General features: G+C 37.2%; 1 protein-coding gene across 3 annotated transcripts in view; it reads right to left on the reverse strand.

Moving 5' to 3' along the window:
* Positions 1 to 18775, reverse strand: part of FBXL4 (F-box and leucine rich repeat protein 4) — a 71325-nt gene that overhangs the window by 17207 nt on the left and 35343 nt on the right. For all 3 annotated transcript variants that reach the window (XM_056125061.1, XM_056125059.1, XM_056125060.1), the window contains exons 5-6: positions 14506 to 14750; positions 7772 to 7985 (exon numbers count right to left, since the gene is read on the reverse strand). In XM_056125061.1, coding sequence (XP_055981036.1) covers positions 7772 to 7985; positions 14506 to 14750 — 459 coding nt within the window. The remainder of the gene's footprint in view (positions 1 to 7771; positions 7986 to 14505; positions 14751 to 18775) is intronic.

An 18775-nucleotide genomic window follows, 5' to 3' on the forward strand; every position in this document is an offset into this window, starting at 1 on the left:
TGATGGTGGAAGTGCAGTGACTCTGTATGCCAAAAACAAACATCAACACTATTGTGAACCATGTCACCTCAGTAATAATAAGAAAAATATACTACTACGACACTCACAAGTCTTCACACATACACATACATACACATGATATTTTGGTTTGTTTTGGGGTCACGCTCAGTGATACTCAGGAGTTGTTCTTGGTACTGTGCTCAGGAATTACTCCAAACAGTGCTTGGACGACCATATGGGATGCCAGGGATGCCAGTTTGGCCATGTGCAAGGCAAACGCCCTACCCACTGTACTATCTCTCTTGTCCCAACTATTTATTTTTTAAAGGGCTATGGCTTCAGTCTTGGGTTCCTTGGATTTCATCCCCTACTGCTCACTCGGGGAAAGCAAACTGCCCATCACAGGGACATTTCGGCAACTTCAGAGGCCCATAGGAGGAATGAAAAACTAAAAAGCTAATAGCTAAAGAGTTCTACCAATATCTATATGTGTGAGCTTGGAGGCTGATTTGATTCTCTGGTTGCAGTCAAGTCATAGTTCCCTGTTGAACCGGTTGTTTTAATTAAAAATAAGAGTACTTGTAAGGGGCACCGTATTAACCCATATAAACTGTTTTTTAGAGGAGTCATGTACTGTCTATCTTCCATTTGTAACTTTGAGGCAGATTTAACTTACTTTTGATGATTATATAGCTAAATATATGGATAACACAGCCCCTGGCGCCACGTTATCCCATCAATGGCCAAGACCCAGCTCCCAGAAGCTAGTCCTTTAGTCCTCACTCTTGGGAGAACCCGGGAGGCTACCAAGTGTATCCTGCCCGCACGGCAGAGTCTGGCAAGCTCCCAGTGGCAAATTCAATATGCCAAAACCCAGTAACAATGATGGGTCTCATTCCCCTGACCCCTGAAGGAGCCTCCAATGTGGCACTTGCTAAAATCTCAGAGCTAGAACGAATGGAAACGTTACTGGTGCCTGCTTGAGGAAATCGATGAACAACAGGATGACAGTGATACAGTGATATAATATATAAAAATAATTACATATTAATTATATAGCTTAAAAAACCATATCAGAATAGGAGCATTCTGAAGGAATTTCAAGTTGTAGAAGAAGATATCATGGTTTACAACACTCATTAGGCAAATATTTTAAATTATCTAAAAAACTGCACATTAAGTTGGGAATTAAAATTTATTTAGTAACAGAATCATTTTTACAACTACCTTTAAAAAGACCACAGAACAAAAGAAACTTAAATAATATCACACATCTGATAAATAAGAGATGTGAGATCAAATACACAGACTCAGATATGAGGAGATGGTGGTGATGGCTAAAGGAAAAAAAGCAAGGATGACCTTGGAAGAGATGCTTTAAGAAATGTAACAAGGAGTCAAATAGAGATAAATAAAGGGGTTGTCAGGCAGCACTGAGGTAAGCGAACAGAGGTTAACAGTTTCAGGACTTTCTCCAGCAGTCTCATGACCACGGACTGTGGGTGCACCCAGAAGATCAGTTTATAATCTCTCTAAATCTTTTTAACCAATCTTTTCTTATAAAATCTTTATGATATTTTTCTCTACCTTTTGGGCTGGAGCGATAGCACAGCGGTAGGGCGTTTGCCTTGCACGCAGCCAACATGGCCGACCCAAGTTCGATTCCTCCGCCCCTCTCGGAGAGCCCGGCAAGCTACCGAGAGTATCTCGCCCGCACGGCAGAGCCTGGCAAGCTCCCCGTGATGTATTCGATATGCCAAACATAGTAACAGCAAAGTCTCCAATGGAGACGTTACTGGGCCCGCTTGAGCAAATCGACGAACAACGGGAGGGTCTTTACCTTTACCTTCTCTATCTTTTGAATATTCAGAATTAAAACACTTCTACTGATGCTAAAAAAAAAAAAATAAAACTCAGGCAAGACTGATACCTCCTGTCCAGATATTAAAAAGCTTGAACTTGGAATGACCAGAGAGAGTCTTTTTGAGCAGGAATTGGTAATTTCCCATGGGTTAAATCTGCCCTCCACCTGCTTTTGTAAAATATTCTTTAGAATACAGGTACATTTATTCATTTACTAATACCTACAGCTGTTTTTATACTAAAACAGCATGGCTGAATACTTACGACAGTGACAATATGGCCCTACGAGGCCTAAAAATTTACTACCTATCAGGTCCACACAGGAAAAATCTGTCAACTCTTACTTAAGAGAACAGTTCTACCATAACGAGTACTCAGAGCAGTTACATGCACCTAGAACACACAAATGGAATGCTCTTACAGCATATCATTACATGTATTAGGAAAAAGGCAGTAAAAAATAAAAATTGAGGGCTGGAAAGAGTCTACAGACTAAGGCATGTCTTGAATACGGGAGACCCAGGTTTGATCCCAAGCACCATATAAGACTCGTCACTTTCACCAGGTACAGCCCTTGACCCCAGAGCATGGCCAAATGTGGTCGCAGAAGCTTCTGAGCACTTTTGGTATGGCTTGGATCATCCCTGCTAGGATTATCCTGGGCCTGAGCAGTATCAGATCCTTGGGCCCTAGCAACAAACTACCAATCTACTAAGAATCACAGGGAATGGTCCCCAGGCCACCTGAAACTTAAGAATATTTTAATCCACAACTCCACAAATTCTGCTGCTTAGTTTTACAAACTCATTCAACAGAAGTACAAGAGTCGTTCTATAAAATTAATATACAATTAAAATAGCAGTTTTAATAATGCCAATGCAGCAAATTCATTTTCAAGTGATTCTGTCATTTTTGAACAAAGGAACAACCTTACTGAAATCACTATACAAAAGAATTCACTTTGGGTACTTATTCATGCTAATTTCTTCCATAGAATTATCAAGACATACTATAGATGAATCTTGGCATCTAGTAGAATATGTGTTTAACAAGAATGAATTCTTTTGCACTCTATCTACTGACCCTGTTGAGCAGCTTCAAAATCCAATGGATATCTTGTGATAGAGAATTATTTTCATATCCTGTTACAAGGAAATTCATTAAAAAGTAGAAGGAGGGAAGAGTTCAAATTTTCATTAACAGCATTTTAAAGGGATGTTACTCATAAACTCCAGAAGCTCCCAACCCTCCAGACTTCTAAAATGCTAAGCAAAATGTTTTTTAAAATACATATATTTTTTATACTCACATAAAACTTTTAGATACCCAGATTTACGGTTTAGTAGTCATATTTATGCATACCAGGTACATCTTATAATAAGGCACACAGTAGTATGTACATTTGTAAGTGTAAATGTACACAGCATATTTACACTACTATAGATTTATAACTGTTATAACTAGCTTATGATTTAGTTGTCTTGGTGGAAGTAGCATGTCAGGGGCCACAGTCAATCAAGCAGGACAGGTACTAAGGATCAAACTTGGGGTCTGACACATGCAAGAAAGGGGCTCTATCACTGAGCTATAACTCAGCTTATGATATTTTTTTGTTCAGTTAAAATTGCTTATCTGTAATGAAGAATGAGACCACTCTTAGTGTCTAAAGGTAGGGCTCCTAGTCACTATTTTATACTCTGACACATGATTCCCAGAAAGTATGTTAAAGGGAAATATAACATGTTTACATATTATAGACATATACTAGCTTAAAGTCTATTGATATCACCTTGTCACACCAATGTACTTTCATTGATCATGATATATTTTTAAACACATAGCAGGATCTGTTACTAATGAGAAAGGATTTTAGTATGTTCACTAAGTACAAATTCCTAAATTTGTGTAACAAGTACACAACTATTTTTATTTTTACTTTACTTATAAAATAAATATTTTTTATTTTACTTAAATTATTAGAATTTAGAATTCCTAAATATAATAAAATACAGTAAGGACTTAAGAGACACTGGGATTAAGGCACTTGCCTTGCATTCTGCTGGCCCTGTTCAATTTTGGACATTATAGAGGGTCCCCATGAAGAGCTCCAGGGGTCACTCTTTAGTACAGACCAAAAAGAACACTTAAGAACGTCCAGGTATGGCTTATTATTATTATTTTTAAATAAAAAGATTCATATCTGTAAATTTCTCTCTCCTTTTTTGTCCCAGCGTCCCAAAGTCAATAGATTTAGGAAAGTACCGAGTACAGGAAAAAAAAAAAGTTGAAAATTTTGAGATTACTTAAAGCACAAGAAATGAACTATATGTAGAAATAATCATTCCAGAATATTTAAATTCAATTACTTCGTAGAGATTCATTATGAACTATTTACTATAAATTGCTCTATACAGTTTACGTATGTAATATGTTACAAGCCATGTACTGGCACCTAATTACTACTCAGACACCAATACGGCAGTGAAAAAAAATCAGACTTTTCTGAAAAAAAAAAAAAATAGGTTAAAAAGGGCTCTAAAGCTGAATAAGTTGAGCATATGCTATGAATGCAGGAAGCCCGAGTTTGATTACCAAAACTTCGTTGTCCTGTATCACTGTGAGGACCTACTCCTGAGCCACATGTGGCCTCCCCAAATGATTAAATATCATAAATGATATAAATAATGCTCATATATGCCTTTGGCGGGGGGGAAGCAAACTTCTCTAAATCTACCTCTTGTGTTTAAAACACAAGACTCAGAAATTTGGTTCTATGATTGCCACTCAATGCCTCTTTTGCAAACCACAGCACCCAAAAGGAGAGAGAGAACAAAAGGGAATGCCCTGCCACAGAGGCAGGGCGGGATGGGGTAAAGGGGGTGGGAGGGATGGAATCCGTGGTGGTGGAAAATGGGCACTGGTGGAGGGATGGGTACTCGAACACTGTATAATTGAAACCCAAGCACAAAAATTTGTAAGTCTACAACTGTACCTCATGGTGTTTCACTAATAAAAATTAAAAAAAAATTGGTTCTATAGTATGAGTTTCAGCATAGGGTCAAAATAATTTAAAATTCAAAAAATGTGTGTTTGAGAGAATCTAAAAGTAAATCACACACATTAACTCTGTCCTATGGTCTCATTTCAGAACCTATGTACTATTACAGTAAACCTTTCCTATAAAAATAGTTGAGAACACCCTTGCTGACAAATGACTAAACTGATCGATTAACTAAAAATGAAAGAGGGTGGAGCAATAGCACAGCGATAGAGCATTTGCCTTGCGCGCAGCCAGCCTGACCGATCCAGGTTCGATTCCTCCACCCCTCTTGGAGAGCCCGGCAATCTACTGAGTATCTAGCCCACATGGCAAAGCCTGGCAAGCTACCCGTGACGTATTCAATATGCCAAACACAGTAACAAGTCTCACAATGCAGACATTATTGGGAGCGCTCAAGCAAATCAATGCACAACAGGAGGACAATGCTACAGTGCTACCCAAGAGTGTCAGAGATCTTCAGTCAAAATGCCGTGGCAGTTTTCACACTAGTTAGATTTGACAGTAATTTTATAGAATACATGAAGAAAATGTTTCTGTCAGAGAGGTACAAAATGGATTGTCAAGGAAGCACATGAGGAGATTGAAGCAAATGATGGTTTTTATTGTATAACTAAATGATGTCCGGCTATGAGAGTACAATGGTGCAAAATCTTTATCTTCCTCAGAAGAACTCCCTTCCTTTCTCTTAAGATGGAGGCAACAACCTGTATTGTGTTGGTGCCTTTACACATTTAACTCACATAACTAATCTCAGTGAGAGTCTAAAATCACTAAACAGGTCACGAGTGTGATTTAAGTCTGATAAAAAGATGGTTCTCTTGCCCTGCCACAGAGGCAGAGTGGGATGGGGGGGATGGGGGTGGGAGGAATACTGGGATCCATGGTGGTGGAAAATGGGCACTGGTGGAGGGATGGGTATTTGATCATTGTATAATCGAAACCCAAGCACAAAAATTTGTAAGTCTACAACTGTACCTCAAGGTGTTTCACTAGTAAAAATTAAAAAAAAAAAAAGATGGTTCTCCTCCATGTTTGGACCCATAAGTGAGGCTTCTAGATCCTGATGGAACCTAAGATCCCACAGTCCCAACCACAAAAAGTCCTCATGTTTGTCCTCTGAATTACCTACAAGTCCAGTCAAGATAGAAAAGTATGAGTATATTCTTGCCTGAAAAGATATATATTATTGCCTGAAGACACATATCAAATACTTGAAATCTGTTAGTTTTGGTATATGACAGTTAATAAATGTAAATTATTGCAAATCTTAACTGGACTCTATTTAAAAACAAGAATGTATCATTATGTTTTGTTCTATGTGTAATCTAGCTAAATCAATCTGTTGAAAAGAGACAACATTTCAGGTGACAATTAGTCTGCATTAGTCAATTTAGGTGACGAAATCATGTTTTTTTTTTCATTTCAGTTTCTCCTCTCCTCTTTGTTAGCAGCACTGATTGGGTTAAGAGGCTGTCCCCTTTCATTTGTCCTACAGTTTGATGCTACAGTCTGAGGTCTGCACTGGCACTATTAAAACAACTGTCATCCTTGCTTCTACTTACCAATATAATGTGTTCTTGAGATAGACTTCCATAACAACATGTCAGAAAGCATTCGTGTGGCACTAAATCAAATCATACACTTTTCATATGATAGTTTTAAACATGTATCATTTGTAGGAAAAAACAGGTGCCTTCATCGGCACAGTGCAGTATGTATTTTTCCTAAAGACGCTGATTAGCACAGAAAAAAGAAAACAAGAGGAAACTGTTGATATCCAACAGAAGCAAAGACCAACTACCTTTATTGTCTTCTTGCTCATGATGAAGGTAGTGGTGTTCTTGAAACTGCCGTCCCAGCCTAGTCGGCCAAGTAAATAGTTGCTGAACCATACTTACAGATTACTGTCAAATACTAGTTCCCTTCAATACCTATAATCAGTTTTTTCACTTCTTCAGATTCTTTCAATTTATGCTCTATCATTCTTGAAGTGAGGCAATCAAAACTGGATGCAGGTGTTCCATTTATAACTCCAACTTTTAAAAAACACTCTTGGTTTTCTTGCCTGCTGCTAAGCAACAGAATGACATTCTTACTGAGCTACCTATCATGCCCCACTCTCACCTCCTACTCCAGAGGACTTTTTGCCAAACAAAGAAAAGGTAAATGGGTTCAAACTTCTAATGGGAATCCAGATCCTATTAACAAGTGCACATCACTTCTTATGCAATATATTGAAAGCTATTCTTATGCCATCCTATACAAGTAGTATTAGTTTTCTAGGGCTGCCATAGCAAAGTTCCATAGACTCATAGCTTAAAAATCAGATTTTTCAAAAACAATTCAGGAGATCTGATGTCCAAGAGAAGGAGCCAACTCGATTAGTATGTTCTAAGGCTCCCTTTTTTTGGCTTAAAGCTAGTGTCTTTCAGTGTCTTATATGGTATTCGTAATCTGTTTGTAAGGAAACCAGCCATCTTGAATTAGGGATCACCATAATAAACTAATTTAACCCTAATTAACCAATGATAGAACCATATACAATCACACTCCTGGTTGGTCACTTGTGAGGGTCATTTGTGAGGAGTGCTGGAGATCAAACCAGCAGCAGCAACAAGCAAGGCAAGCGACCTTCCCCCTGTACTATCTCTCTGGTGCCAAATCTGTATTTTTCATTATCTCCATTTTAGAGATGAGGAAATCAAAATATTAAAATGATTATTTAAAAAACTGTCTAAAATAATGTCTAACATAGGCAAAGATTACTGTAGTGGGAAAATAATGGTTTATAATTTCTAAATATTAGCTGATATACTAGCAAAGGTGTAAACTATGAATTATTCTCACCTCTATTTTTGTTCGATAGAGAACAAGTCGTTTTAGGCCACATAATTTGGAAATGTGGTTGAAAGCTTGAGGTGGTAGTTTATCACAGGATGAAAGATTTAAGTCCTGTAGATTTGGACACATCTCAGAAATAATCTCCAAGCAAGTTTCATTAAGGAAGTGGCTGCAAGATAATTCAAGCCGTACTAATTCAGATCCACAGACCTTTAGAAATCTGTAAAAGCAATGTTTTGTGTTAATTTTGTAAACTTTTACAAGGATTTGGAATTATACCAACTATAAGACAAATTAAAAAGGAAAAAAACCCTTTATATAAACCTTGTTTCACATAAACCATCATTACAATCTGAAAAAAAAATGGATTCATAGCATATAAACGTCAGTTACTGCTATGTAGAAAATTAAGAAGGCAAAGTGCTTATTTCTCCTCCATACCTATACTTTGCCTCCAAGAGGGCTGAGCTATAATCCAAAAGTAGGGCTGGAGAGGTAGTACAAAATTAAGGCACTTGCCTTGTTCAAATAGCAGACCAGAAATATACAGCAAACTCACCACACAGTCTCAATGTTTTGAACACCCATCAGTATTTGAAAATGGAACAATGGCACTTGACCCAGGTTCAATCCCTGGCACCACAAATCATTCATCTCCCTAGCTCTGTTCAGGAATGATCCCTGAGCAGAGCCAGGAGTAGGTCCAGAACACCACCAGGTATGATCCAAAAAAACCAACAGAAAAACATAATAAAACTCTAACTCCTAAAATAGTACCCATTCTATACTGGACAACTGAACATGGCACACAAAGTGACAACTTTATAATTAAATGGCTTCAAAATAAATCTAACCAGACTCCTTTCAAGTCAGAAATTTTCTAGATCATTTTGATATGCTCCTTGTAACTGTTACTATTTAGAAGTAGATGCTGTTTACACTATAAAATACTCAATTGTAGCCTCACATAAAATACAAAAAAAAAAATTCTAACAAAAAAAATGAAAAAAGTGAACACAAAATTCCTTACAGAAGTCACAATATTTATCTTCATTTTATTATATAATTGCCCACCCATCAGTCCTGTCTATAGCACTATAGCATTGTCCTCCTGTTGTTCATCGATTTGCTTGAGCAGGCACCAGGAACATCTCACAATAAATTGTGAGAATTTTTGTTATTTTTTTTGGCATACCGAATATTCACAGGTAGCTTGCCAGGCTTTGCCGTGCAGACGAGATACTCTCGGTAGCTTGCTTGGCTCTCCAAGAGGGGTGGAGGAATCAAACTCAGGTTGGCTGCGTGCAAGGCAAACGCCCTACCTGCTGTGCTCCAGCCCTGTCTATAATCATCTGAAAACAACCTAGATTTAAATGTGAATCTAGTAGTATTTGAATCCATGAAACTAACAGGTAAGCAGACTGAATCCTTAAATAACTGTACAAGCATTTTTGTCCAGGTCTTTTGATATTTTTCTGTCTATCTCAACATCATATTAAAAACATACATTAAGTTTATTTATGGTATGTCTTCTTCCTAAACAATTTTATGAACTTATAAATGCATATTAAAGTAAAATTTACTATATTGTATCAGTGATGTAAATAAGTGATGTAAGTCAAAGATGGATTTTGACCTTATTCCTAATATGTGACATTGGAAAAGACATGTACCTGTGTCTCAGCATTGTCTGGGCTGTTAATAGCAGACCAGAAATATACAGCAGCATCACCACACAGTCTCAATGTTTTGAACACCCATCAGTATTTGAAAACAGCAACCCACAGACATCACATTTAATCTTGTCCAATTTATTTTCAAACAATAAAAATTCATTTGTTACAAATATATTTTAAATATTTCAATTAATCAGAAATCAGTATTTCTTACTTAGCTGAATATCCATTTCATCTTAATTCACTGCACTGTGTACTCTTCTCTCCCTAAATTCATTCTTTCTTATTCAATACAAAAGTCAACAGTTTTTCTTTGCACTCATATTGCTTGACTTGACGCACGTGCCATGCCCTTTCCTCAAAATTCTGCTGCATTCTCCAAACTACTTCCTCTCTGAGATTTCCTCCAATGTGTCTCTACTATTATTCTGCTACTACTAGATGTAAATATCTTTTGAAATTAATGTGTTGTGCTCCTGGGAGCCTAATGTTTAGATGGCAAGAAGTGGAATTGCTGGGTCATATGGAAACTGCACTCCTAATTTGGGGGGGAAGTCTCTATACTCTTTTCCATAGTGGCTGAATCAGAAGACATTCCCAGCAACAGTTGATGAGGGTTCCTTTTCACCACATATCCTCTAGCACTGTTGGTTTCAGTGTATGTGTATGTCAGTCTCAGGGTGCGAGGTAATACTCATGTTCTTTGAATCTGAATTTCCTGATAAAGGGAAGTTCCATGGTGTAATGGTTAGCACTCTAGACTGAATTTCCTGGTAGTAAGTAATGAATGCTTTTTTATATAGGTCAACACAACTAATTTCTTTCCATAATGTTCCTTATATAAGTTTTATTCTAATACATAATTACATATATATTTTGCATCTGAACTGCAATACTTATTACTTGAAAGTAACTTGAAAAGAAAATGATATTTCCTCCATTTCCTTTACTTTTTAGTGGTCTAGTCTTCCAATGTTATAAATTCTTATAAAATATTTCTCAATATTGGGAGGATTATGAGAAGACCTAAATTCAGAAAAACAATCCTAAACTAGGTCTACTGCTCTGAGAAAAAAAAGAAGTCTCCAGAGGGAGAAATAAATTGCTTATCCTTATGAGGTGACTTCATTTGTCTACAGTAATGCAAGTACATAAGAAGTAATTTACTAAATGGCAACTTGGACCTCTAAATAATTAACATCACATAAATGACTGATTTAATCTGAAACAATGCATCACAAAATAAAAGGCACTAATCCTTACAGCCTCTCCTATGCATCAAGGGAAGAGGAGACCTCGGGATAAATATCTATGTCTTCTGATCCTAACCTTATGTTTTGCTAGCTGACCCTGCTGAGTTTTATAACAAAAAATGCTTAAGATAACTTCAATCCTAAATAACTCAGAACATTATTTAATATATGTGATCTAGAATAAAGCCCTTAAAAAATTCCTATTTTACTGTGTATGGTTCTATCCACCAATGGGAGAAGGAAAGTCTTAAAACTGTCTTTAATCTCCAGAAACTGACAACCTAAGAGACAACTTTATAAAACACAGCCATGCAATTAAACAAATATCTATGTGGCCAATTAGCTCTTTGTAGCATAAACTGTAGCTTTGTGCCAAAAAAGTTAAGAAGATTTTTGAGTTTAGAAAGAATCTGAGGAATATTTTCTTTCTTTCTTTCTTTCTTTCTTTCTTTCTTTCTTTCTTTCTTCCTTTCTTTTTCTTTCTTTCTTAGTGAATCACCACGAGGTACTGGATCTGAGGAATATTTTCTAAGGCAAACAAGCACAGGGGCAAGGGAATAAAAACCTACGTAACAGAGGTGGAGCTCAAGGTAATTAGTTCAACTCTTTGAGAAACAAAATAGTCGCAGAGAAAGAAACCTACGTCTTTTTGAACATCAGGATATGATAAAGCCTGAAAGTACAAACAGGCTGAGAAGCAAAGGAACATCTAAGACTGCTGGAAACTGTATTATAAAAGTGGAGTCATAATATATGTAATTTTAATGAATAATGATATGCATGAGCAGTACTTGAAGTTGCAAATCATAAATCTGTAGATAGAATAGAATTTTAATAACTGATTAACTTTTAGGTTGTTGTTATTCCAATTTAACCTATTTCCCTGTTATTTTGAATAACATAAATTCCTAAAAAGTTCTCTGGAACCCAACCGTTTTAGCATGTGAGGATAAGCTTTTTAGGAAACAAAAATATGCCACCTCAAACTCTTCTCCAAAGATTTGCTCAAAAAGGCAGCTCATCATCATCGGTCTCTAGTTTTTAAACTGTACTTATTTTTTCTTTAAAGTATTATAAATAAGTCTACCTCACGGTAATGAGCATAAATAGACCACGCTTATTCATAGATTATTCATTAATAATCAAGCCATGAATATTTATTGTTTATTCTGGGAAGGCTGCCTACCAGCCATGATGACTCTCAATTCAGCAGTCAAGTCAAGGGGGCCAACAGCAATCAGCAGGCAAAACTCCAGTATCTCCTACCCCAAAAGACTTTCTCTTCTGTAATTTAAACTTCTTTTAATGGGAAAAATGACTACGCTTAAAGGAATGCTATCAAGATTTATGGTTTCACTGGCTGAAATCTAAAATATGGAGAACTTAAATTTATGCATGCACTTTTGTGATTATTCAAACAGCCCCACAGCAACTAACCTGGGTGAACTGAAAATAGAAGAGAAATTGCTGGCCAGAAAACAGATTGGAGCTTTAACCTTGTAAAAAGATCTTTATCCAGCTTGAGTCTAACATTTTAAAAGTTTCTAAGTTTTTATCTAACAACCTATGTTTCTTCTCATGCATTAGAATGAGCTAAAGTTTAAAAAAAAAAAGGATTAATCTGGAGAGATAATACAGGTTCAATCCCCCATATCACATATGGTCCCCTGAGCTCCGTTAGGAGTGATGGCTGAGCACAGAATAAGCCCTGAACGCCACTGGGTGTGGTCGCAAAACAAAAAACAAAAATGAAGCACAAAGGTTGTCTTTACATTTTACTCATTATATCATGGTCCTATGCAGCATTTCAGCTTACAATAATTCATACAATGGTTTCTTTAATGTTATTATTTATAATGTCTATATGTCATTTTCTTTTTAGTAAAAACACATTAACGAGACATTTATGTTCATCTTATTTCCTCTCACCAGGGATGACCTGACACTGAGGCAGTCAGGACCATTCTTGCATGTCACCTTCTGCTTGCCAGGCAAATACTTAAATCACTGAGCCACCTTCTGGGCCTTGTGCTTACGTCTAACTTTTCTGTAGCCTGTAGCAGCAACTGTATTATGTGTCTTTTAAACATAACTGAGGGAAAGCATTAAATTCTTAATTCTTGGAGCTGGTGGGAAGGAGCCGGAAAGGGTCCCAAGTAGTGCTCAGGTAATTATTGGCCAAGCAGGCCAGTGGCTCAAAGCTGGAGCCCCAGGATGTAATGCTGGTCAGTCCCTGCCATGCCAGAGATTACTTGGGCCACCCAGGCCATGCTCAGAAGTCTCTGGGACTGCGCCCACACAATGCCAGGGAAAGTATCAGGTGCCCAAACTGAATCAGAGTTGGCTGTATCTTAACCCCTATCTCTTTGGCCACAAACAGTAAGTTTAAAATAGGGGGGAACATTAAAGAGTTGGAAGGGTAATTAATCTATCATAAAGGTCCTTAAAGTGGAAAATAATGTGTACTGACATGAATTGTTCGATCTGCTCTTAGAGTCTGACTCTGAGGAAACACTGCAAATAAAGAAAATAGGAAATACAGGGAAGCAGAGAGTAAGTTGTGCCCCACTGAATAGCTATCAAGCCCAGCAATTTTTAAAATATGGATTATATACAAATTCACTGAAATCACATTGTCCAAAAAGAATTCCTTTTCTCAACAGATATTCTCTCTTCAGAATTAAAATAGTTTAAAAGAATTTTGTATTAGCATGCTATAAAAATCACCAACACTTTCTGACTCATAGTGCCATAACAGTTTATCCAAGAACTCCTTTCCTTGGATCTTCTTCTAGCAAAAAACAAAGAAATTCAATGCATCATTTCAACATGTGCTGTAAACCTTATTACTCATGTTTATTTTTACTTTGATGCATAAACTATCAGTATTAGCATTTTGAACACATTGCTACTGTTTCAAACATTAGTATTTCATCTGAATCTAATGGCATCAAATATTTATTTCTTGAACTGCATCTTTATTTTTATAATCAGAGTCAAGGGGAAACAAAGCTCAATATACAAATGTCTAATTCATAAACCACTGCTTAAAAATGTGTCCACTGGGATGTGTGTAGAAAGAGCCACAGATCATTTTTAACTTTTAAAATCAGTACTAAAGATTATTCATTAATCAAAAGTAACAGGTAATTTCCCTAAAGTTTCTATTCCTTTATTATTTAACTTAATGAATTGATAGGATTATGCTGTAACATACAATGAGAATAACCATCATCAAGGCACCTGTTTGTATCGTGAGAAAAATTACTATGGCGTTACTAAATGAATATGCACTTGTGCAAGCTTTCAAATGTTTAACAGGTGACATTTAATAGCAAGGAAACTAAATGCTTAAATAGAAAGGAGCAGAAACACCTGGGCAGGTCTACAAGTGTGGTCGCCCATTTAGCATGCAATTGCGTTTTCAACGTAATTAGTTTAAATGAGCTTCTAAATTTGGGTGATGTATTGCACATGTAATTAAGATTTAATTAAAAATGTTCTATAATAAATTGTTTTCCATTTCTGACAAATCACATTAGAGAGGTAGATTTTGATTTGGAAATAGTTTTTAAAATGTGTTAATCATCTGTGCTGAAAATATGAAAGAAAAAAAAGCATCTCCGTTGAAAGTTACTAGGATTGAAACACACACACACACACACACACAAAGTAAAGGGCTAAGCTTTCTTTATAGTACTACAAAATTTAGCTGGAGAAGATGATAAAAATCATTCACTCTTACAACTTTTACTATGGAAAGTAAATACAGCCTGCTGGTAAAATACTCTCAGTAAGAAGTGGCACTAACCTGCTAAATCCTGCAACAGAGATGAAGCCTCTGTTACCAGTCCAAGATAAATTGAGCCACTGGACAAGAGTGCAACGAGCTTGTAGAAATTCTAGAGAAGTATCATTTAGTTTTGCCCAGTACGGCTGCAGATTGAGGTGGATGTACTGAAGAGGATCACAGCAATGCTGATTCAGTAGTTTGCAAGTCTGTGCTAATCTGCACAGGTCTGGGAGCGTCAGGTGGTTCAGAATCAGCTGAATGAGCTAATAAAACAGAGAAACCAAGATCTTTAAGATTTTTTAAAAAGCATCACTTTTATCAAGCACAGAATATACTATCATAAAAACATTATTTTACAATATTTTCATATCTAAATGAATCAACACTCAACAGAATAATACAATCAGAGAAGAAACATGGACAAAAGACTACTACATTTCAAAAATTGTACATTACGTGAGATAAGTAAAAATGAACAAGGCATAAATGTAAAATGTACATGAATGTAAAAATACTCAGCTTTTCAAAGTGCAAAGGTGAATTTTAGTAATCTGTTAAGTACTGGCATTCTGGCTGTTTATACAGCATTGACAGAGAGGAGACAAAGGTCCAACTATTATAGCTACTAGATAATTCACTGAGATTCCAAAAGCAATCTGCTAACCCCAAACTGAAAATGAAAAAAGGCTCAACTTCTAAGGGGTGAAAGGTAAAAGGAAAAGAGTAGTTTGTAGTGTGGAGTGGGCTACTAATAGCCTTACATGGGGATTGAGGTTTAATCCTAAAACCAATGAGGAATCTTGAAAGGGTTTATACTGCAGAATTACATGGTCAGACTTGTGTTTTACAGAAATCATCGCTGGGAAGACTACTAGATGCACAGAGGCAGGAAAGGAATGAACCCCAGAGGTAACTGAGAATTCCAAGGAAGAGAAAATAGAACTATTTAAAACAACTAATACAGGTGGAGTAGCAAATACCAAAAATGAAAGCAATGGAGTTAAAACAAACAAAAAAGCCTTTGTCATTAATTTAAATTTTCTCAAACTAGCCCCATGATATGCTTTTTTTTATGTTCATCATTCTTTTTTTTTTATTAGTGAAGATATGCTTTTTTAATCCCCCTTTTCTTTTTGTGGGGACTTCCCAACTTGTACAAAGGGACAGGGGGCCACCCCAGAGATTTTCCAGCTTGCTTCAATGCAAGAACTGGAGGATGTGGCTCTGCTGAGGCACTGCAGTGCCAAGGACCACCAGGGCTACTCCCAGAGGTGCGCAGGGGGTTATGTGGTACTAGGGATCAATGTCGGGTTGGCATGTGCCCTAACTGCTATACTATCTCCCAGCCCTGATTTTTTTTTCCCTTTTTTGCAGAGGAAAGGTGGGCCACATATGGTAGTGCTCAGGTCTTCTGGCTCTGTGCTCAGGGATCACTCCTGGAGGTCCCAGAGGATGATATGGGGGACAGGTGACAGAACCCACATTGGCCCTATGCAAGAAAAACGCTTTACCTGCTGTGCTATTACTCTGTCCATGATTTGAAGAAATGGCACAGTTGACGCTTCAGAATTAACTTACTACCAATAAATAGCTTTATTCTGAACAGAGATAAAAAGTTCACTAAGTACTAAAAACCTTCAAACAAAAGGGAAGACTGAGTTTTTTTTTTTGTTTTGTTTTGTTTTGTTTTTGGGTCACAACTGGTCATACTCTGGAATTACTTCTGGCTGTGCTCTGGGACTATGTGGAATGCTGAGGATTGAACCTGGGTTGGCCACATGCAAGGCAAATGTCTTCCCCACTCTACTAATCACTTCGGCCTCCAAGACTAAGCTTTTAGGAATCTAGTGTATTTATTAGCTCTAGTCTTTGTTTTATATACATGCCCTTTTAATTTAAATATTCTTCATAAATTAGTTTGATCATGAAAACCCTATATTTGTTTCAAGTTAGAATTTCAGTGTTTTAGAGCAAAGTGTTGCAAAAGATGGTAACACCACAATCTTTAAAAACGTTCAAGGAATGTATATAAAAATATGAGTACTCTCAACTAATACATGTATTAAGTAGGGCAAAGCTGGGAGAGTTTTGCTATTTATTTTTAACATTTAAAGTGGACTTTCAAGTAACCGCACAGTGTGTGTGTGTGTGTCTCTGTGTGTCTGTGTGTGTGTGTGTGTGTGTGTGTATGTATGTGAGAGAGAGAAAGAACGCAGAGAACTACAAAACCTACCAAAAGTGAACCTTGAGCAAACATCCAGGAGTAAAGAGCCTGGTGTGGCCCCCAAAACAAATTCTTATCATCCTACTGATAAGTAAATTGTGTACATGTAAAATATATCAACAACAAAAGAAATTCAGGTAAGACATTACAAAAAGAATTTCTCCTTCTTTTAAAAGATAAAGTCATTAATCACTACTCATCTAGTATTTAGTGTGTAAATAGGAAGTACTGTTTTTGTTTTTGAGAGAGAGGATTGTGTTACATCTGACAGTGCTCAGCACTTAGTCCTGGCTTTGGACTCAGGGATCACTCCTGGCAGGGCTCACAGAACCATATGTGGTGCTGGAGATTGAGCCCAGGTCGGCACATGCAAGGCAAGAGCCTTACCCCTTGTATTACCTCTCTGGCCCCAAAATGAGTTTTTATAAAGGGATCCTGAAATATTAGACTATCATCAGATACCACTAATTATTCAATTAATTTAAACAATGGCAATTATATCATTTAGCATTAAAAGGGGCTTCCTTCTTAAATTAATTTTGTTTGAATAATATGGGTAAAATATTTTTAAAGTTTCTCTTCTTAACCACTGTGATATGATTTAGTTTCACAGGATTAACTCTTTACCCGATTTTGAGCTTTTATCATTTAATGTCCCCATATGCAAGGCTTACTATCTCCTGGTATCTTGGGTTAGTTAAGCTCTTTTGTGTGTACTGGAAGTTTTCCTCTCTATTGGCCCCTTTCCTAAGGCATATGAACTGAGATCTCTCCTAATCTGTATCTCCAATAGACACTTCCCCATTGGCTGCATTCTGCGCACTCATTTGGCTCTCTTTTTCCCTCTGAAAGGTAAAAGAGGGAGTAACTATAATGTTTATAAAATTCCATGTTTTGATACTCTTTTGGTATGTAAGGCGTAGTACAGAGCTAGAATGCTGTTATTCCATTATTGTTGGACAGTTTTTATCATGCTGTCATCAGCTGAGTATATTAACATAAATTTTTTCTTTTTATACTCACTAAATAATCCCCTTTCACTCTCCTCTTCCTTGATGCCTTAACCAAATATGATGATTTTTCTCATTTCTCTTCTAAGTCACAGTCCACCAAAGAGAAAATGGTAAAGGAAAATCAATGGATCTCCCAAACACCAAAACTTTGTGATTTGTACTTCTAATTTACTTCTCTGCTGCAATGTGCCAGCCTGCATCCTCCCCACTCATTCCACATGTTTTCTGTATCTCTCTGTCTTCCAACACTTTACTTAAAATAAAACTCACCCACCTTTGTCCCAGGTGCCCATGTGGATTTGTATTTTCTTTGTGGAACTGTTAGATAATTAAGTTTTCCCAGGATTCTAGTTTTAGCTGTTTGTCCATACTTGAGAGGTTCAAGGTCAATTCACCTACCACCATGCCCCATACCATCCCACTTTCAAGCAAACTCAAATTGAAGCTCAGACCTTCCTCCTGAGTTTAAAGGCAACTACCTGTGTCCTCAACCAGAAAATTCTGCTTGCTTGAGTCAAAGGCGCCTTAGTATGAGTGCACTCTTCCCACTGCTACACACTGTTTTAGGAACAATGGCAAGTCGATTAAACAGAGCGGCATCTTGAACTCCCGAGAAACCTCAATGAGCTTGGTTATTGTGTGGATATGGTCGATGGTGCTGAATCCTTTGCGGAACCCTGCTTGCTCGCATGGTTGTCCTTTATCTAGTGTTCTGCCAATCCTATTTAGGATGACTCGAGTGAACAACTTGTAGATGACAGACAATAGGCAGATCAGGCGATAGTTGCCAATGTCATGGATGTCTCCCTTCTTGAACAGTAGTACGGTCCTGCTGGTTTTCCATTGGGACGGAACCTTGCATTCAGACAGGTAGCGAGTGAAGAGCCGAGCCAGTGTATTGATGAGTACTGACGGCAGGTTTTTCAGGTGTTCAGGTCTGACCTTGTCTGGGCCGGGTGCTGTTTGTTTCTTTACCGACGAAATGGCGTGTCGGATTTCGAAAGGGAGAATGTTGGGAACGACATATCCATCCTGTGGAATTTGGTATGTC

The sequence above is a fragment of the Sorex fumeus genome, unplaced genomic scaffold (assembly GCF_029834395.1).
Source record: "Sorex fumeus unplaced genomic scaffold, SorFum_2.1 ptg000054l, whole genome shotgun sequence".
NCBI lineage: Eukaryota > Metazoa > Chordata > Mammalia > Eulipotyphla > Soricidae > Sorex > Sorex fumeus.